Genomic DNA, 23,086 nt, shown 5'->3' with positions numbered 1-23,086 from the left:
TCTGCATGATTCATGGGGTGAAGTAGGGGCTATAAAAAAAACATTCCCCCTAAATTAAAAGCTTCCTGGTGCACTGTTTTAGAGGAATATGTAATCTCTTATTCATAAAATATTAATTTTCTCTGGCAAATGAGAGGTGGCATGTCACTCTAAATGCAGTTTCTGTGTGTTCCTGGTTTGGCAGTGCTGAGCAATGATGGGGTAACACTGGGTATATATAGAGGTACGTGATGTATATGTATTTATATTTTGATAAAGGGGGAAACCCTGAAACGTCACTTAAACAATAAATTGGTGATGACTAGGAGAGGATTTATATGATTTGTTTTAACCAGCACCCCGGCATGAATTGTGTGAGACATGAGTGCTAGGTTCTGGATTTTTTTCTCTCCATATATATATATAACTCTGTTTATGCTTATATAACATAGTAACATAGTAGATGAAGTTGAAAAAAGACTGATTGACCCATTTAATACTAGCAATCATATCTATGAATTTTGTTTATAGACAGAAATGTATCTAAACAATTTTTAAATGTATCTAGGGTATTGGCATTCACTACCTCCTTTGGTAATGAGTTCCACAATTTTATTGCTCTTACAGTGAAAAAACGTTTCCATTGCAGGAGATTAAATCTCCATTCCTCCAACTTTAAATTGTGACCTCTTGTCACAAACAATTTTCTTGGAATAAGCAGAGCTTCTGCCATCTCTATATATGGGCCTTGAATATATTTATATAAAGTAATCATGTCACCTCTCAAGTGCCTCTTTTCTAAAGAAAACAGACCCAGTTTGGCTAGCCTCTCCTCATAGCTTAAATTCTCCAATTCCCTTATTAGCTTTGTAGCCCTTCTCTGAACTTTTTCTAGTTCTGCAATATCATATATATATATATATATATATATATATATATATATATATATATATCCAGAACTGCGCTCCATACTCAAGGTGAGGTCTTTCCAGGGATTTATATAGTGACAGAATTATGCTTTCCTCCCTTGAATCGATGCCTCTTTTAATACATGCTCGTATCTTATTAGCCTTTAAAGCCGCTGCCCTGCATTATGCACCCATCTTTAGCTTGTTATCTATTACTAATCCCAAATCCATTTCCTCCTCTGTTTGGCTAAGTCTTGTCCCTTTTAAATAATACGTTGCCTGCTTATTTTTACTTCCAAAATGTAGAACCTTGCATTTTCCTGTATTAAATCTCATTTTCCATTTACTTGCCCATACTTCTAATTTTTGCAGGTCCCTTTGCAACAAAAGTTCATCTTGCTCTGACCTAATGAGGTCATTAGGTCAGAGCAAGATGAACTTTTGTTAACTTAGTATCTTATTATTTTATTATTATTATCAGTTATTTGTAGAGCTCCAACAGATTCCGCAGCACTATTAACAAAAGCGGAGTACAAAAAAACAGTTATAGGGATCAAATGGGTAGAGGGCCCTGCCAAGAGTTGCACTGTTGTAGTCAGCTCTTGAGAAGGTGATCAACAAGCAGCTGGACTCTTAAGCTTACATGCTAGGGGGGTTCAGGGGATAGCAATGGAGGAGAGGAACTGGTATAAAGAAAGGTTAGCATAGGTTTTTTGCATCCCTGAACAGTAGAGTCTTTAGTGAGCACTTGAAGCTTTTAAAACTAGAAGAGAGTCTTGTGGAGTGAGGCAGAGAGTTCCACAATATGGGAGCCAGTCTGGAGAAGTCCTGTAAACGGGAGTGTGATGGGGTGACAAGAGAGGAGGAGAGTAGGGGGTCATGAGCTGAGTGAAGGGGACGGGAGGGAGAGTATCTGGAGACAAGGTCTGAGATATAGGGGGGAGCAGTGCAGTTGAGGGCTTTGTATGTCAAAGTGAGAATTTTGTGTTGAGTCTGGCAGAGGCATTCATTAAGGATTGTAAAGGAGCTAGGCAGTAGGTGGGGAGACCAGAGAGGACAGAGTTGCAGTAATCAAGGCGGGAGAAGATGAGAGAGTGGATTAAAATCTTAGTTGTGTCTTGTGTAAGGAAGTGTCTAATTTTAGAGATGTTTTTAAGGTGGAAGCGGCAGGCTTTAGCCAAAGACTGAATGTGAGGAGTGAAAGAAAGATCTGAGTCAAATGTGACCCTGAGACATCGGGCATGCGGGTTAGGGGTAATGATGGAGTTGTCGACAGTTATATTGAGATTGGGGGTGGAGAGTTTTGAAGAAGGGGGAAAAATAAGGAGCTCAGTTTTTGAGAGATTTAGCTTGAGGTAGTGAGAGGACATCCAGTTGGAGATGTGAGAAAGACAGTTAGTGACACAGGTTAGCAAAGAAGGAGAAAGGTCTGGTGCAGAGAAGTAGATTTGGGTGTCGTCGGCATACAAATGATATTGTAAACCATGGGACTTTATTAGGGAACCTAGTGATGACGTGTAGATTGAGAAGAGAAGGGGACCGAGGACAGAGCCTTGCGGTACTCCGACAGAAAGAAGTTGACGGAGCAGAGGAGGCCCCAAAGAAGGCTACACTAAAGGTACGGTTTGACAGGTAGGAAGAGAGCCACGAGAGGGCTGTGTCACATATGCCGAAGGTTTGGAGCAAGAGAGGGTGGTCAACAGTGTCAAAGGCTGTGGACAGATCAAGGAGAATAAGCAGAGAGAAGTGCCCTTTTGATTTTGCTGTAAGAAGGTCGTTGGTAACCTTAACAATTGCTGTTTCTGTGGAGTGATGGGGACAAAATCCAGATTGCAATGGATCAAGGAGGGAGTTTATTGTAAGGAAATGGGATAGGCGTGCATCAGCTAGTTTTTCGAGAAGCTTTGATGCAAGAGGGAGGAGGGAAATAGGGCTGTAGTTGGATGGAGAGGTAGGATCAAGGGAAGGTTTTTTGAGGATAGGTGTGACCAGTGCATGTTTCAGCGATGAGGGAAATATACCGGTGCTGATGGAGAGGTTGAAAGTGTGTGTGAGTATAGGGGTAAAGATGGCAGAGAGGGAGGGGAGTAGCTGTGAGGGGATAGGGTCAAGGGGACAGGTAGTGAGGTGAGAGCGCAGTGTAAGTGCCGATACTTCTTCCTCAGTAACAGGGGAGAATGAGCTAAGTTTAAGGTTATGTGGGTTGTGGTTGATTGAGAGCATTTTGAGGGGGTGAGAGAATGGAATTATGTTGAGAGCTGATTTCATTTCTGATGGAGTTGATTTTGTTATTGAAGTGGTTGGCAAAGTCTTGAGCTGACAGAGAAGTTGCATTAGGAGGTGGGGGAGGGCAGAGAAGAGTATCGAAAGTGGAGAACAAACGTTTTGGGTTTGAAGAAAGATTAGAGATAAGAGTAGAGAAGTAGTGTTGCTTATGGAAATTAAGGGCAGAGAAGTAGGAGTTCAAGATAAATTTGTAGTGTTGAAAATCAGCTGAACTCCTAGATTTTCTCCAGTGCCGCTCATCAGTAGGTGAACATCTGCGTAGGTATCGTGTCAGAGGAGTATGCCAGGGCTGAGGATGAGTGTTTGATTTCCGAGCTATGGTAAGAGGGGCAAGATTGTCAAGGACAGATGTAAGGGTGGAATTATAGTGGCAGATAGATTGGTCAGTGCATGAAAAGGAGGAGAAGGATGAGAGGAGAGGTTTGAGGGAATTAGAAAGCTGTTGTTGATCTAATGACGTAATGCTTTTGTGAAGTTTGGTGTGAGGAGCAGGAGGAGGGAGATTTGTAGGGAGGGATGATATGTTGCAAGTAAGGAGATGCAAAAATAAAGATGTCGCTATTTAATGCTTGCTCCAAGGCATTTATAAAAATATTAAAAAGAACAGGGCCCAGTACTGATCCCTGGGGGACTCCACTGATTACCTTTGTCCAATCTGAGTATGATCCATTTACTACTACTCGTTGCTCCCTATCTTTTATCCATTTATTTATCCATGAGCTAACATTTTCAGCTATTCCCAGTCCCTTAATTTTGTATCACATCAACTGCTTCCCCATTATCTATATTTTTACTTACTTCCTCATAGAATCTAATTAGATTAGTTTGACATGATCTATTTCTCAAAAAAACATGCTGATTAGAACTCATAATCTTGTTTACACGAATATGCTCATCAATATAATACCTTATAATCCCTTCAAATATCTTCCACACTATTGATGTCAGACTAACTGGTCTATAGCTTCCTGGATCATCCCTGCTACCCTTTTTGAAGAGTGGCACCACATCAGCTTTACGCCAATCCTGGGGTACCATGCCTGAGGATAATGAATCTTGAAAAATTAAGAGTAGAGGTTTGTCTATAAAAGTGTTAAGTTCCCTTAACACCCTTGGGTGTATTCCATCTGGGCCTTTATCTTAATGTTATCCAATTTTTTTCCTGATATTCTCTATACATAACCCAGTTAATGGTATGGGCTGGCATGTTCTATTTTGTTCTGAAGTATCATCCAATGGTTCCTCTCTTGTGTATACTGAAGAAAAAAAATGGTTCAGTACCTCAGCCTTCTCCCTGTCACTGTTAATCATGCTACCCTCCACGCAATTTAATGTACCTATATTGTCTTTCTTAGATTTTTTGCTATTTATGTACTTAAAGAACCTTTTAGGGTTAGACTTAGAATAATTTGCAATTAATTTCTCATTTTCAATTTTGGCTAATGTGATTGCTTTTTTGCATGCTTTGTTACATTCCTTATAAATATGGAATGTTGAGTCTGTACTATTTTCTTTAAATAATTTAAATGCCCTACGTTTTTTCCTAATTTCTCTTAACACATTATTATTGAGCCACATTGGCTTGGATTTTTTATTTTTATTTTTATAACCATATGGTATTTGTTGATATGTATATTTATTTAACAAAGTTTTAAATGTTATCCATTTATCCTCTGTATTTTTATTAGAGAATACTTTGTCCCAATTTATGTTATTTAATGATTTCCTTAAATCGTTAAATTTTGCTTTCTTAAAATTAAAAGTATTGGTTAAACCTTTAAGACACTGCTTATGAAAAGAGATTTCAAATGTGATCATGTTATGATCACTGTTACCCAAATGTATTATTTTATAGCACTAAATCCAAAAACATAATTTATGCTTACCTGATAAATTCCTTTCTTCTGTAGTGTGATCAGTCCACGGGTCATCATTACTTCTGGGATATTAACTCCTCCCCAACAGGAAGTGCAAGAGGATTCACCCAGCAGAGCTGCATATAGCTCCTCCCCTCTACGTCACTCCCAGTCATTCGACCAAGGACCAACGAGAAAGGAAAAGCCAAGGGTGAAGTGGTGACTGGAGTATAAATTAAAAAATATTTACCTGCCTTAAAACAGGGCGGGCCGTGGACTGATCACACTACAGAAGAAAGGAATTTATCAGGTAAGCATAAATTATGTTTTCTTCTGTTAAGTGTGATCAGTCCACGGGTCATCATTACTTCTGGGATACCAATACCAAAGCAAAAGTACACGGATGACGGGAGGGATAGGCAGGCTCTTTATACAGAAGGAACCACTGCCTGAAGAACCTTTCTCCCAAAAATAGCCTCCGATGAAGCAAAAGTGTCAAATTTGTAAAATTTGGAAAAAGTATGAAGCGAAGACCAAGTTGCAGCCTTGCAAATCTGTTCAACAGAGGCCTCATTCTTAAAGGCCCAAGTAGAAGCCACAGCTCTAGTGGAATGAGCTGTAATCCTTTCAGGAGGCTGCTGTCCAGCAGTCTCATAAGCTAAACGAATTATGCTACGAAGCCAAAAAGAAAGAGAGGTAGCAGAAGCTTTTTGACCTCTCCTCTGCCCAGAGTAAACGACAAACAGAGAAGACGTTTGTCGAAATTCCTTAGTTGCCTGTAAGTAAAATTTTAGAGCACGGACTACATCCAGGTTGTGCAGTAGACGTTCCTTCTTCGAAGAAGGATTTGGGCATAAAGAAGGAACAACAATCTCTTGATTGATATTCCTGTTAGTAACTACCTTAGGTAAGAACCCAGGTTTAGTACGCAGAACTACCTTATCCGAATGAAAAATCAAATAAGGAGAATCACAATGTAAGGCTGATAACTCAGAGACTCTTCGAGCCGAGGAAATAGCCATTAAAAATAGAACTTTCCAAGATAACAACTTTATATCAATGGAATGAAGGGGTTCAAATGGAACGCCCTGTAAAACATTAAGAACAAGGTTTAAACTCCATGGTGGAGCAACCGTTTTAAACACAGGCTTAATCCTGGCCAAAGCCTGACAAAAAGCCTGGACGTCAGGAACTTCTGACAGACGTTTGTGTAACAGAATGGACAGAGCTGAGATCTGTCCCTTTAATGAACTAGCGGATAAACCCTTTTCTAAACCTTCTTGTAGAAAAGACAATATCCTAGGAATCCTAACCTTACTCCAAGAGTAACCCTTGGATTCACACCAATATAGGTATTTACGCCATATCTTATGGTAAATCTTTCTGGTAACAGGTTTCCTAGCCTGTATTAAGGTATCAATAACTGACTCAGAAAACCCACGTCTTGATAAAATCAAGCGTTCAATTTCCAAGCAGTCAGCTTCAGAGAAGTTAGACTTTGATGTTTGAAGGGACCCTGAATCAGAAGGTCCTGTTTCAGAGGTAGAGACCAAGGTGGACAGGATGACATGTCCACCAGATCTGCATACCAAGTCCTGCGTGGCCACGCAGGTGCTATTAGAATCACTGATGCTCTCTCTTGTTTGATTCTGGCAATCAATCGAGGAAGCATCGGGAAGGGTGGAAACACGTAAGCCATCCTGAAGTCCCAAGGTGCTGTCAGAGCATCTATCAGGACTGCTTCTGGATCCCTGGATCTGGACCCGTAACGAGGAAGCTTGGCGTTCTGTCGAGACGCCATGAGATCTATCTCTGGTTTGCCCCAACGTCGAAGTATTTGGGCAAAGACCTCCGGATGAAGTTCCCACTCCCCCGGATGCAAAGTCTGACGACTTAAGAAATCCGCCTCCCAGTTCTCCACTCCCGGGATGTGGATTGCTGACAGGTGGCAAGAGTGAGACTCTGCCCAGCGAATTATCTTTGATACTTCCATCATAGCTAGGGAGCTTCGTGTCCCTCCCTGATGGTTGATGTAAGCTACAGTCGTGATGTTGTCCGACTGAAACCTGATGAAACCCTGCGTTGTCAACTGGGGCCAAGCCAGCAGGGCATTGAGAACTGCTCTCAATTCCAGAATGTTTATTGGCAGGAGACTCTCCTCCTGACTCCATTGTCCCTGAGCCTTCAGAGAATTCCAGACGGCACCCCAACCTAGAAGGCTGGCGTCTGTTGTTACAATTGTCCAGTCTGGTCTGCTGAATGGCATCCCCCTGGACAGATGTGGCCGAGAAAGCCACCAAAGAAGAGAATTTCTGGTCTCTTGATCCAGATTCAGAGAAGGGGATAAGTCTGAGTAATCCCCATTCCACTGACTTAGCATGCACAGTTGCAGTGGTCTGAGGTGTAGGCGTGCAAAGGGTACTATGTCCATTGCCGCTACCATTAAGCCGATTACCTCCATGCATTGAGCCACTGACGGGTGTTGAATGGAATGAAGGGTGCGGCAAGCACTTTGAAGTCTTGTTAACCTGTCCTCTGTCAGGTAAATCTTCATTTTTACAGAATCTATAAGAGTCCCCAGGAAGGGAACTCTTGTGAGTGGAACGAGTGAACTTTTCTTTTCGTTCACCTTCCATCCATGTGACCTTAGAAATGCCAGTACTAACTTTGTATGAGACTTGGCAGTTTGAAAGCTTGAAGCTTGAATTAGAATGTCGTCTAGGTATGGAGCTACCGAGATTCCCCGCGGTCTTAGTACCGCCAGAAGAGCACCCAGAACCTTTGTGAAGATTCTTGGAGCTGTAGCCAATCCGAATGGAAGAGCCACAAACTGGTAATGCCTGTCTAGGAAGGCAAACCTTAGGTACCGGTAATGATCTTTGTGAATCGGTATGTGAAGGTAAACATCTTTTAAATCTACAGTGGTCATGTACTGACCCTCTTGGATCATAGGTAAAATTGTCCGAATAGTCTCCATCTTGAACGATGGAACTCTTAGGAACTTGTTTAGGATCTTTAAGTCCAGGATTGGTCTGAAAGTTCCCTCTTTTTTGGGAACCACAAACAGATTTGAGTAAAACCCCTGTCCCTGTTCCGATCGTGGAACTGGGTGGATTACTCCCATTAACAAGAGCTCTTGTACGCAGCGTAGAAACGCCTCTTTCTTTGTCTGCATTGTTGACAACCTTGACAGATGAAATCTCTCTCTTGGAGGAGAGTATTTGAAGTCCAGAAGGTATCCCTGAGATATTATTTCTAGCGCCCAGGGATCCTGGACATCTCTTGCCCAAGCCTGGGCGAAGAGAGAAAGCCTGCCCCCCACTAGATCCGATCCCGGATCGGGGGCCCTCAATTCATGCCGTTTTAGGGGCAGCAGTAGGTTTCCTGGTCTGCTTGCCCTTGTTCCAGGACTGGTTAGGTTTCCAGCCTTGTCTGTAGCGAGCAACAGCTCCTTCCTGTTTTGGTGCAGAGGAAGTTGATGCTGCTCCTGCTTTGAAATTACGAAAGGAACGAAAATTAGACTGTCTAGTCTTAGATTTGGCTTTGTCCTGAGGCAGGGCATGGCCTTTACCTCCTGTAATGTCAGCGATAATCTCTTTCAACCCGGGCCCGAATAAGGTCTGCCCTTTGAAAGGTATATTAAGCAATTTAGACTTAGAAGTAACATCAGCTGACCAGGATTTTAGCCACAGCGCCCTGCGTGCCTGAATGGCGAATCCTGAATTCTTCGCCGTAAGTTTAGTTAGATGTACTACGGCCTCCGAAATGAATGAATTAGCTAGTTTAAGGACTCTAAGCCTGTCCGTAATGTCGTCCAGAGTAGCTGAACTAATGTTCTCTTCCAGAGACTCAATCCAGAACGCCGCTGCAGCCGTGATCGGCGCAATGCATGCAAGGGGTTGCAATATAAAACCTTGTTGAACAAACATTTTCTTAAGGTAACCCTCTAATTTTTTATCCATTGGATCTGAAAAGGCACAGCTATCCTCCACCGGGATAGTGGTACGCTTAGCTAAAGTAGAAACTGCTCCCTCTACCTTAGGGACTGTTTGCCATAAGTCCCGTGTGGTGGCGTCTATTGGAAACATTTTTCTAAATATCGGAGGGGGTGAGAACGGCACACCGGGTCTATCCCACTCCTTAGAAACAATTTCAGTAATTCTCTTAGGTATAGGAAAAACCTCAGTACTCGTCGGTACCGCAAAATATTTATCCAACCTACACATTTTCTCTGGTATTGCAACTGTGTTACAATCATTCAGAGCCGCTAACACCTCCCCTAGTAATACACAGAGGTTTTCCAGTTTAAATTTAAAATATGAAATATCTGAATCCAGTTTTGGATCAGAACCGTCACCCACAGAATGAAGTTCTCCGTCCTCATGTTCTGCAACCTGTGACGCAGTGTCTGACATGGCCCTAATATTATCAGCGCACTCTGTTCTCACCCCAGAGTGATCACGCTTACCTCTTAGTTCTGGTAATTTAGCCAAAACTTCAGTCATAACAGAAGCCATATCCTGTAATGTGATTTGTAATGGCCGGCCAGATGTACTCGGCGCTACAATATCACGCACCTCCCGAGCGGGAGATGCAGGTACTGGCACGTGAGGCGAGTTAGTCGGCATAACTCTCCCCTCGTTGTTTGGTGAAATTTGTTCAATTTGTACAGATTGACTTTTATTTAAAGTAGCATCAATACAGTTAGTACATAAATTTCTATTGGGCTCCACTTTGGCATTGCAACAAATGACACAGGTATCTTCCTCTGAATCAGACATGTTTAACACACTAGCAAATAAACTTGCAACTTGGAATACAATTCAATTAAAAACGTACTGCGCCTTTAAGAAGCACAGAAAATCTATAACAGTTGAAAATTAATAAATTGAAACAGTTATAGCCTCAATCCTTGTAAACAACACAACTTTAGCAAAGGTTTAATCCCAATAGCAAAGATAACAAATTCTGAAAGCAGGAAACAATTACAGAATAAACGTTTTTTATCACAGTCAACTATAATTCTCACAGCTCTGCTGAGAGAAATTACCTCCCTCAAAATAAGTTTGAAGACCCCTGAGTTCTGTAGAGATGAACCGGATCATGCAGGGAATACAATGAGCTGCTGACTGAAATAACTGATGCATAGAAAAGGCGCCAAAAAACGGCCCTTCCCCCTCACACACAGCAGTGAGAGAGAACAGAAACTGACAGAAAAAGATTAAGCAACTGCCAAGTGGAAAAATGGTGCCCAAACATTTATTCACTCAGTACCTCAGCAAATGAAAACGATTTTACATTCCAGCAAAAACGCTAAACATAATTTCTAGTTATTAAACAGCTTTATGTACTTCTTACAGTGTAATTCTAGTGAAGTACCATTCCCCAGAATACTGAAGTGTAAAGTATACATACATGACATTATATCGGTATGGCAGGATTTTCTCATCAATTCCATTGTCAGAAAATAAAAGCTGCTACATACCTCTATGCAGATTCATCTGCCCGCTGTCCCCTGATCTGAAGTTTACCTCTCCTCAGATGGCCGAGAAACAGCAATATGATCTTAACTACTCCGGCTAAAATCATAGCAAAAACTCTGGTAGATTCTTCTTCAAACTCTGCCAGAGAGGTAATAACACACTCCGGTGCTATTTTAAAATAACAAACTTTTGATTGAAGATATAAAACTAAGTATAATCACCATAGTCCTCTCACACCTCCTATCTAGTCGTTGGGTGCAAGAGAATGACTGGGAGTGACGTAGAGGGGAGGAGCTATATGCAGCTCTGCTGGGTGAATCCTCTTGCACTTCCTGTTGGGGAGGAGTTAATATCCCAGAAGTAATGATGACCCGTGGACTGATCACACTTAACAGAAGAAATATCGTTACTCTTACTTGGCTCCTCTATCAATTGTGACAAGAAGTTATCCCTGAGAACTTATCAAAATCTATCCCCCTTAGCTGAATTACTAGTTTAATTGGCCCAGTTTATATCAGGGTAGTTAAAATCTCTTATAATTACAGCACTATTATTAGCAGCCTTACCTATTTGCATTAGTAGTTGAGTTTCCTCCAAGTCACTAATGTTGGGGGACTTGTAGCATGTTCCAAGTAATATGTTTTTAGGATTTTTCCCCCCACTCTTTATTTCCACTCACAGGGTCTCTACATTGTCACCTCTATCATAAATATCTTCCCTTATTGTAGGTTTAAAGTTAGGTTTAATATACATGCAGATTCATCCACCCCTTTTATTATTCCTGTCCCTCCTAAATAAAGTATACCCCTCTAAGTTAACTGCCCAGTCATGTGAATCATCCCACCAAGTTTCAGCTATACTGATATCATATTCCTCTTCTGCAACTAAGAGCTTCAGCTCCCCCATTTTACCTGTCATGCTTCTTGCATTTGTTGTCATACATTTAATTTTCATGTGCTTTTTGCTGATACTTGGTGTGCTTTCCTCCATACTTTCTAATGTGACAGTTCTTAAGTCATTCCTTCCTTGAGATATTAAAGGAGTGACATATTCACAGACTGATCTCTCTGTTCTATTGTATTCTAACTGACCCTCCTCCTCTTTGCCTAGTTTAAAAGATTCTCTAAACATGCTACACTGCTACCATCCTTTTCCCAGTGCTCTAAAAAGTCAAACCCCTCATTTTTACATCATGTTTTTAACCATGAATTAACAGACCTTAGCTTCTTCAGCCTTACTGAGTTAGCACACGGCACTGGCATTATCTCAGAAAATATTACTTTGGAGGCCCTTGCTTTAAGCTTGCTATCTAACTCCCTGAATTAATTTTTTAGGACTCTCCATCTCCCGCTGATTCCTTCATTAGTACCAATATGTACTATGACTGCAGGATCAGACCCACATCCCTCTAACAATCTATCAATACGCTCCACAATATGCCTAACACGAGCCCCTGGAAGACAGCAAACTGTTCTATTTAAAGGGTCTGGATGACAAATTACTCTATAAACCTTCCTAATAATAGAGTCTCCTACCACCAACATCTGCCTTAGGCCCTGACTTGTATGTCACTCTTCCATGACTGAAGAACTGTTAATTATAGTATGCCCCTCTCTGAAGGACTGCCCACCATAGTATGCTCCTCTTCCATGACTAAAGGACTGTTCAGTATACTAGGCAACACAGCCCTCTCTGACACTGCCACCCCTAAACTGATATCCCCAACATCTTCACTTAATCTTGCAAATCTGTTGGGGTGTACCAGCTCAGAACTGGCCTGTCTCTTCTGCTTATCTTTTCCTCGCCCTCTGACTGTGACCCAGCTAGATCCTGGAGTCTCCTCATCTGAATCCTCCCCATTCCCACTGCTAGAACCATTAACTACCAGCTCAGTCCTATCCATTTCCCTTTCAAGTGTCTTAATTTCATGCAGTGTTGCAATTCGTTCCTCCAGAGCTCCAATACGAGTTTCTAAAGAGACAATATGCTCACACTTGCCACAGACATATAATCCCTGTAGTGGCTGCTCCAGTGATGCAAAACATATGGCAAGCTGTACACTGAATGACATTCTCCCACATTCTTACTAAAAGGTTTAACTTAAAAATATTAAATACTGTAATTATATTTCCCCTTGGTTACTCCAAACCCTTGTTTGCCTAACTACCTTGGTTAGCTAACTGCTATACTTAAACAGACAATCTTACTTTAACAGATAACCAATGCAGCAGACCCTCTTAGAGCAGGCTCTAAAGAGTTACTGTGCTAAATTTATAGTCTAGTTAGGCCCAAACAGGTGAAAACATGTGTTTGTGTTCATTCAGTTTTGATTATACATATGGATATAAGGAGGTACATTAACAGTAAAACAGAATATTCATGACATAGCAGAACAAACCTTCAATTACAAGTATCCCTTCCCTGAAATTGCATGGCCAATTTTAGACCTGTATTAGTAATATATATATATGTATTAGTAATATTACACTGGTTCACACCAGTATGCCTTTTAACGTAATGCATTATGTATAGAAGAACGAAATTATTATTGTCTATTTAAAGGGCATTTTATTTACTTATAGATAGCATTGGCAATATAAACACCTTTCTTTTGAATACTGTATATGCTTTCTTCCCCATAATATATTCATCTATAGGTATTGGTTTATTTGTTAGTTTATTTATTTGCTGGTTGATTCATTTATTTATTTATTTATTTATGTGTGAATTTATTCATCCTAATATTAGATAGATCCTTCTGGCCACCTACGTAGTATTACTGATCACATGAATGACTATTGTATTGACTATTGTATTTAGAATTCTACTATTATTGTGTTTTTCACGCACGTTAGGAATATGATGAGTAATAAATGTATCTATCTTAGTGGATATTCCCCCTTTTCATCATTATGCAATCAGGATTTGAATGTGAATGTATATTGTTACAGTATTAAGTAAACAATCATATGTAATGTTCTTTGATCGTGCTTTCCAGTCACCAGTGAGTTAACTGTATGAATTGTAGACATTGGTAGGAAGTTGAGGGCGTGTTTGTACATGTGTACCAATCACACTTGTTTTAACTTGTTTTAAACAAGGTGTAGAGCACATCACAGTAGGCTATGACTACGGATTATATCCGAAACGCGTAAGCCAGACTGTGTTGCGCCTTCTACACCATGTCCTTTCATTGCTGTGTTTGCCGTTTTTAATTAAACAAATAAAGTATATTGATTTTATGGAAACAGCCTCCACCTTTCTCTTTTTGAAGCAATTTTAGACCTCCCAGGAAAATAGAGAACAATTAGAAGGATTGGGAAACCAAATAACAGGATAGGCCTCTTATTGCCCCATTGTGTACATCACAACATTGTGCAAGTAGCCCATAATGAGAGCTATATATACATGCACTAGTGACTAACTATATGAAAACCTGTAGTGAGTGGTTGGGCAAACAGAACATATCTCTACAAATCCCTGCTGATTTACAAAACATAATTTGATCAGGAAAAGCCTAACCTATATAGATATTATTTTATATAGGGTATACAAGAGACAAAAAGTCTCTAGATATATTTATCATAGAAACTTCCCAACTCCTGCTGGCTAATGGTGATGGAGGATTTGGATCCTATATGTATAAAAAATGGCGCATTAGGTAAGCCTCCATTAAAGGTACATGTGTGTCAGAGGACATTGATAATGCTCAGAATTAGATCAAACACACACTATGTAAATGACTTTAATTATTAAGGTTGCATTTCTACAGCAGGTGTTCAATGAACATCTTAAATACTAAGTTTAATGATCATTGAGGTATTCTCCTAGAGTTGGAAAGAATGTACACTGCCATCTGCAAGGGGCCATAAAGCGATTAGACAACACTTCACCTGCCCAAAATCCTCACATTTTAATAGGAGCTAGACCAGAATGTCCACCCTACACCTAAGTGGCCCGCCATGGTGACTTCCACTGAGGGCTGATCAGACCAATGTTGCAGATTAATAGATTGTGAGGATATCTGGAAACTAGTAATGCCCTCCTCAACAGCATCATCTAGATCATTTGGAAGAGGCCCAAATGCAGTCCTAATTACAACAATGAGAGGATGCTGAAAGCTACCCATTAACTCACTTAACCAAAAAACTAGGGTTCACCTCTATAGCAAACTGTAACCATGGATATCCTTTTACTTTGTCAATCTGAATGCACTGGAAGTAGTATTATTAAGCAAGCTCCGCTGTGGATAATCCACGATTAATGTCACAGCACTAAAAGCTACAAATGGACACACCATACAAAAGGAATTTACCTTTGAAGAGAATGTTTTGAATTCATTCACAACTCAAGATTGTGGCTCTGCTATGTTAAGCCTGTACTCTTCTGTGAATCCTCCAATGGACAATTTATGGTTAGATGGTCATAGCACAGACCCAGTAGCTGACATGTCTAATGAATATCCCCACTGCCTTAACACTATAATGGTCTCTCTTACTAAGAAGGTTTGAGCAAAACAAAGAGAGGTGCCAAATGTGCATATCAGATGGGTGAGCACATTTTTAGGAGTTAGTGTTGGTTTTTTTTTGGCTGAGGTTTTTTTAGTTTAGGGATTTCTTTAATGGGCAGCAAAAGAGCTGATTGCCCTTTTAAGGGCAATGCCCATACAAATGCCCCTTTAGGGGCAATAGGTAGATTAGATTTTTGTAGTTAGGTCTTTATTATTTTGGGGGGTTGCGTGGGTGGGGGGTTTTACTGTTGGGGTTAATTTGTATTTCTTTTTAGGTTAACAAGCTGATTGCTTCAGGGAAATGCCCTACAAAAGGCCCTTTTAGGGGCTATTGGGAGTTTAGTCTTAGATTAGGGTTTTTTTTTATTTTGGGGTGGCTCTTTTGTTTTTATAGGGGTATAAGATTAGGTTTAAAATGTTTTATTTTGGATCATTTCGTTTATTTTTTATGTAATCTTAGATTTTTTTGTGATCTTAGATTCTTTTTATTTTTTGTAATCTTTTTTGTATTTTGTATTTAAATTAAATCTTAGGTTTTATTTTTTAAGTAATGTTAGGATTTTTTATTTTAATTTTAGATTAGGATTTTTAATTTTGGTATTTTAATTAGTTTAATAGTCTTTTTTTATTTTTAAGTAATAGGGGTTAACTTTAGGGGGTGTTAGGTTAGGGGGCTTAGTGATTAGATTAATATTTTGCGTTGTGGGGGGATGGCCGTTTAGGGTTTAATAGTTTAAATAGGTAGATTGCGTTGTGGGGGGATGGCGGATTAGTTGTTAATATGTTAAATAGGTAGATTGCGTTCTAGGAGGATGGTGGTTTTTGGGTTAATATGTTAAATAGGTAGATTGTGTTGTGCGGGGATAGCGGATTAGGGGTTAATAGTTAAAATAGGTACTTTGCGTTGTGGGGGGATGACGGTTTAGAGGTTAATACATTTTATTTTTGTAATGTGGGGGGATGGCAGTTTAGAGGTTAATATATTTTATTGTTAGTTGTGATGTGGGGGCATGGTGGTTTAGTGGTTAATAACTTTATTACTGTAGATACTTTGCGATATGGGGGTTGGCAGATTAGGGGTTAATACATTTATTAGTTATTGCGGTGGGGGGATGGTGGTTGAGAGGTAGATATTGCGCATGTGTTTGCTTTTATCATAACAGCGAGCGACGAGTAAAATATACGTGCCGCACTTGTATGCAGCGCCGTATATATGTGATTGAGTGTAAGGTCGGGTTACCATAGTAACCAATTAATTTTCATGAAATCCGGCATCGGATGGAAGTGTTAACACAACGCTAACTTACACCTACACGAAAAGGGCGACTGCACGCAATCCACAAACTATTTTAATGGAAACCTGGTACTTTTAGCTGCAGGCAACTTCAGTAGCTTACGGCTCCATTTTTGACGGCTCAATGGAAACAAGCCCTAAGTCTGTTATCAAGCCAATTTCTCCTCCCTGGAGTTTTAAATTGGTGTTAAAAGTTTTGCAAGTACCTCCTTTTGAGTCTATGCATAAAGTGGATATTAATCTTCTGTCTGTGAAGGTTTTATTCCTTTTGGATATCTCTTCTGCTAGAAGAGTTTCCGAATTGTCTGCTCTTTCTTGTGACCCTCCTTGTCTTATCTTTCATCAGGATAAGGCAGTCTTAAGAACTAAGTTTGATTTATTGCCTAAATTTGTGTCTTCAAACATTATCAGTAGGTAAAATGTTGTCTCTTCTTTTTCTATCAATCCAAAGAATGCTTCAGAGAGATCTTTGCATAATTTGGATGTTGTTAGAGCATTAACGTATTACATTGATGCTACTAAGTATTTCAGAGAAGCATCTAGTTTGTATAACGTTTCTGATTCTAGGAAAGGACAGAACGTTTCTGCTGTTTCTTTGGCCTCTTGGTTGAAACTTTTGATTCATACTGCTTACTTGGAGGCCTGACTCCACATGAATGGATTACTGCTCTTTCTACTAGGTCAGTTTCCACTTCTTGGGCTTTTATGAATGAAGCTTCAGTTGACCAAATTTGCAAGGCAGCTACTTGGTCTTCTATGCATTCTTACTTTCTAAATGATTAACTCTCTTCTTTTATATATCACTTTTACTTTTTCTCTGATATTACAATTTGCGAGTAATATTTTATTGCTTGGGCGATAGTTTAGGGCAGTGTTGGCAAACCTTTTTGTGCATGAGTGCCTAAACTGCAACATGAAAACAACTTATTTATCTCAAAGTGCCAACACTGCAATTAAAACTGAATACAGAAGGGGTTTTTTTTGTTAGAAAAACACTTCATGCAACTGTCTTAGCTAATTAACTGCTTTTGTATATATGCAGAGAATAAAAAGTATAGACATTTCCATTCATTTCTAATGCTTGTAAGCACAGTGGTAGACCCTTATGAAGCATATTTAAATTCAGTCAAAAGATAGAGCAGTGATTTAGAATAGCCACACAAAATAAGGGAATTCCGCACTCTTGTGAAAAGCAATAAAAAAAGTCAAATAGGACAATAAGCATTATCAAAAGGTACGTGTGTCAAACCACTGTTACCGCATTGTCGTCATACACAACGGAACTTGTACAATAAAAACATATAGTAGCAGACTATACAAAATACAAGCTGGCACTCAGAATTGTATGTTGTGTTCCCATGCTTGAGCTAGCGTAGCAAATGATAAAGCCTTAGTCTGGATATGCTTCCTACATATGGCAAGGGGTAACAGCCACAAGGCATATCACACACCATAGTCATAAACAGTCCTGAATGAGACTGCTGGTGCAGCAGGAATCATCTGCTAGGAGCTTAAACGCTGAAACACTACACAGCTACATAAAAAATTAAATTAAACAAAGCAAAAAAAAATTATAACACCACCTCCTCTCCACCCCTGCCAAGAATCTAATTTTCCTCAGCTTCTGCCGCCACTATTACTGTCTTGCTCTTTCCTAACCACTTTGTTTGCATGCTTCCGGGTGAGGTTGAACAAGTTTGGAGCTTTGAGTTTATACTGCCCTCTCTTGAACCTGGTGATGCCACAACAATTGAGGCCAATGTCAGGTGAGTTTCTGAGGTTTTGAGGGAGCTAGAGCAGAGGAATTGTTCAGATGTTTAGCAGACAGTCTGGAGCCCCTAGCTGCTGATTGCTACCTGGACATTCTTGTTCTCTGGTCTCTAGTACAGCGGCCGGAAAATATACTGGCCAAGATATTTACTCCTCTCTGTAATAGGCTGGGGTGTCAGTTATATTCTGCTTAATAGACTTTTTCAGCTCTGGATTGATTGACTGAGAGTGGGATGAGACTCATATATATTCTATTTTAACCAATGCTAGGTTATGCTTCTAGTTTTTTAGTTTCTTTTTGGTAGTAGAGTATTATTCATAGTCTTCAAGAATTATAGCTTGGAAAATGTTTTGTGAGGATGTTTAAAACTCTATGGGCTCTGTGTACTAAGCAGCCAATGCTGCTATGGAACCTGTGTGGTGCAGGTTTGCTCATGTGAGCCTGCTTTCCATAATGTAAGAGGCAGAGATAAATTACCTCGAACACAGGAGAAATATTTACAAGCAAATGCAGCGGATGGACAGTGTCCGCTGCCAGTTTGCAATGAAGCTGGGGCGGACAGGTCCCCAAGCTGGGAAACATGTCTGTCCGCAGCTTTGTACATGGGGCCCATTATAGTTTAATGTGCCTTAAATCTTTTTATATGTATGCATGTTATACACATTTACTGTAATAACTATTCCTACATTTGTTTGTATAGAACTGTACATATGCATGTTGTTTTTTTCACAAGTCCTTCTGCAAAGCATTTGTGTTTCTTTGTACCATATTTTAATATAAATAAAAAACATTCCTAGCAGCTTTAGATTCTAAGTTATGCTGTAAAATTATTTGATAATTTATGCTTATTAGCATGCCCAGAATTGTTTTCAAGAAATGTTGCAATAATAAATGGGACTCAAATCAGCTGATATAAGAACACAGATACATAGCTATGCATTTAAATACAGACACAAGTGTACATCTGTCTACATACTACTGGCAAGGAGTAGGGTCCAATGAACAAAAGACAGCAGAGTTAACACTTTAGATGCTGGAGGAAGCTGCTACCTTATACAATTTAAGAAGTCAAAGCTTTAATTTGCAAATATCCTGTGCTTTTTGTTTGTTATATGGTTATGCATCTTATTGACAAACTGAACATGTAAAGAATTGTGTATGTTTAAAACATGCAGAGCCATGTCAGTACCCAGTTGGTTTTGTTTAAAAACATTAAAGAGAGTTCAAGCCAGCTGCACAACAAATTAAAAAATGTCATCATCTGCTTGGTGCTTACTGCAAAGCACATCAACACATCTAATATATTCCCTATCCAATTTTTACCATATTTATTTTAATATTATGTAAACCTATTTATGAAAAATTTGTTTAGTCCAAAAGCTCAGGTATATAACCTAAAAATGATCTGCAATACCATTGTGAAAATTAAAAATTTTACATTTAAAAAGCTACACATACCAGGATTCCTTGTTCAATGCAATAAAATCGCCAGTAGTACGTTTTAATGAAATGACTATTACCTTCTTTAGGCTCAGTATCAGTTTTATCAAAATATATAATTTTATACCAATTGTGTTTAATTGTAAACAAAAACTTCTTAATATTACTGGCTCTTTTGAACTTATTTATAAACGTATTTTCTGAACATTTGTAATTTTATTTTGATAGATGCATTGACCCTGGATATTATATATAATGGATAATATGACAACTTCCAAACACCTTCCAAATAGCTTTCTAAATAAAGTAAACTTACAGTAGGTTAGTATTATCTTGGCAATTTTTGAATACTTTATGTATCCAGATGTTACTATGCAACTCCTTCATCCACTTAGTCATCTGATTGTTATCGATGATGCGTAAAGTGATTGTAAAGTTAAAGGGACATTAAACCCCAAAAATGTCTTATGATTTAGAAATAACATGCAATTTTAAACAACTTTCTAATTTACTTCTATTATCTAATTTGCGTCATTCTCTTGATATTCTTTGCTGAAAAGCATATCTAGATAAGCTAAGTCAGTGTTTTTCAACCAGTGTGCCGTGGCACACTAGTGTGCCGTGAGAGATCCTCAGGTGTGCCGCGGCAGACTGAGAACAGAGACATATTTTTTAAATTTTGCTTGTTTTGATGTGACAGGCTCATCAGGCAGACAGGCAGGCATCATTTACAACCATGACATATTGACATTCATTCACAGACAATCATTATGATGTATAATATATGCTTTATTAGGCTACAATGTGTGATTTTGTAAAATTTTGGGATGGCGGTGTGCCGCAGGATTTTTTAATGTAAAAAAGTGTGCCACGGCAAAAAAAATGTTGAAAATCACTGAGCTAAGTAGATGCTGATTGGTCACTGCACATAGATGCCTTGTGTGATAGGCTCACAATGTGCATTCTATTCATTAAACAAAGGATATCTAAAGAATGAAGCAAATTAGATATTAGAAGTACATTTGAAGGTTTGTTTAAAATTGTATTCTCTATCTGAATCATGAAAGAAAATGTTTGGGTTTAATGTCCCTTTAAGCTACATTTGAAAAAAAAAAAAGTAAACAAAGGGCACTTTCATTTATTAAAATCATTGTAGATGCTAAAATATATAAATAATCACCCTTTCATTTTCTTATACATTCCATTGTTCCTCCACCCGCAAGGCATAGTCTGTTTCAGTGCATAATGATGAATTACGCTGTAGACAATTGTAACGTGCCCCCTTTGCTAGATGCCAAAGTTTAATAAAAAAATAAAATGCTCACTGTATTTATAACATATTTTCCAGTTATCTGTATATAAACCATCTTAGAAAAATGTCTGAATTTGAACTGATCCTAAATGATTTTGTTAATTATTATTAGAATTAAACACTTGTGATATACTACTAAATATCTAATTGGCTTGACTTTAAATATTCCTAAAAATTGCTCATTTTAGCAAATATGTGAGTAAAAGTATATTTAAGTTCAAGGAGGAGGAGGAATCCAGTAAAATCTCTGACGTTTCATTTAAGACAAAAAAGTGTTACAAATACAACCAAGGCTCAATTCAAGTAAAGCAATGACATGACATAATACCTACATTTAACTTACAAGAGTTATTTAGTAACAGTTATCTGAGTATGCTGGTGTTACTAATCAAGCATCCACATTTTTCCTGATGAACATCATAATAGTTGTTGAAAAAAACATTTAATATAGTCCAATATAAATTATAAAAAAAAATTCATATGCACAGCTGGTCTATTTTAAAAGAACAAAACAATAAATTAAATATGCATATGACTGTCGTTAAAGGACTACTGAATACAGTAGAATTGAATAACTGACAAATAAATAAGAAAACGACAATGCAACAACATTCACTTTGAATGTGAAATAAGCAGTAGAATATTTCCTGACAAATTTCAAAGTTGATCGAATTTGCAATCCCATTGTATCATGTGACAGACATTAGCCAATCACAAAATACATATTAATATACTGTGCACTTTTGCACATGTTTAGTAGGAGCTGAATCCTAAAAGGTGCGCATATAAAAAGAATGTGCATGTTTTGATAATGGAAGTATGCTGGGGTTTTTTGTTTGTTTTTAATTGCATGCTTTATCTGAATCATGAAACTTCAAATTTTACTTTAGTGGGCCTTTAATGCTATAAAACTAAGAGAAGGAGGTAGAATTTTTATTTTATAATTTATATAGAGCATTCAATTTTAAACAACTTTCCAATTTTCTTCTGTTATCCAATGTACTTTGTTTTTTTGTATACTTTGTTGAAGAAGCATCTATACATTACTGGGAGATAGCTGGGAGCCCATAACATAAGTACGTGCAGCTACCAATCAACAGCTCCTGAGCCTACCTGGTTATCCTTTTCAAATTAGATAATAGAAGTAAATTGGAAAGTTGTTTAAAATAATTTGCTACTTGAATCATAAAAGAAAAAAATGTCACAAACACAATTGAATACATTATCTAGTATGAGAGATAGTATTGCATTAATACATTTGTGTTATTTTTAATCAAATGAAAAAGAAGGAATCCTCTTTTTTTAACTTTCTATTTTTTTTACAGTAATATAGTCTTTTAATAAACATTTAAAAGTTGCTCTGTCTCTGCTTTTTATTTGTCCAGTGGGGCTTTGATACATATTATTTTGCTGCTTGTTATGGGGTGTTGTAATGTTCTCATTCGTTAATGTTGTTTTGGTTTGGGTTTTTTTTAGCACATTTTTCTGATTGATCTTTTTATTCTTTTTTTTTTTTCTTTCTTTTTATTGGGCTGCTCCAGGAGCCATGGCTAATCATCTAATAACCAATGCTCTACTACGTCCTCATGGCACTAACAATCCTTATAATACTTTACTCGGGGAAGCAGCGGTCTATAACAACCCATCTATCAGCATGTACAACACACAAGGTGTGCTGAAGTTTCTCTTAATATTTAAAGTAAAATTTCTATATTTTTTAATGACATAGGATCTTTTTTTTTTTTAAGCAAACATCGTCCATAAACACACCGCATCAGCATCCCTCATCTTTATTTTTTCTGCAGGATTTCTTTATAGCCCTGATAATTTGTATGAATGGATATACATGCCTTGGATTAATTTTGCCATTTTCTTTTGTGATATATGTACTGTGTGAGTCTTTTGTCATTATATTTTTATTTTTACATTTATTTTGTCTTATTTATCATTTGTTTTTACCATTTGTGAAATATGATTGAAGGTAAGTGTGCTCACAGATCAAATGTTAGGGGCACTTAATGTAAATCATTAATTAGTTACTCATTTTCCCAAAGTGATTATTATTGCCATTTCATTATAAATACATTTTTAGGTTAAATTATCAATTAAATTCGTAAAAAATATTTTTTTGAAATTTTAATGATAAATATTGTTGGTAACTTACAGATATAGTACATTTTATTGTGTATATTTATCAAATAATCAGCAAATAATGATGTTTGTTTTTTTAATCTTAGGTGATGATTA

At 38.2% G+C, this 23,086-nt stretch overlaps 1 protein-coding gene across 1 annotated transcript in view; it reads left to right on the top strand.

Annotated features, from left to right (window-relative positions):
* The window catches only part of ADGRL3 (adhesion G protein-coupled receptor L3), a 1,741,359-nt gene that overhangs the window by 1,650,004 nt on the left and 68,269 nt on the right, over positions 1–23,086 (top strand). The window contains exon 24 of the mRNA XM_053703187.1: positions 22,381–22,509. Coding sequence (XP_053559162.1) covers positions 22,381–22,509 — 129 coding nt within the window. The remainder of the gene's footprint in view (positions 1–22,380; positions 22,510–23,086) is intronic.

The sequence above is a fragment of the Bombina bombina genome, chromosome 2 (assembly GCF_027579735.1).
Source record: "Bombina bombina isolate aBomBom1 chromosome 2, aBomBom1.pri, whole genome shotgun sequence".
NCBI lineage: Eukaryota > Metazoa > Chordata > Amphibia > Anura > Bombinatoridae > Bombina > Bombina bombina.
The sequence above is the reverse complement of the archived record's forward strand: the minus strand, read 5'-3'. Positions and strand labels throughout refer to the sequence as shown.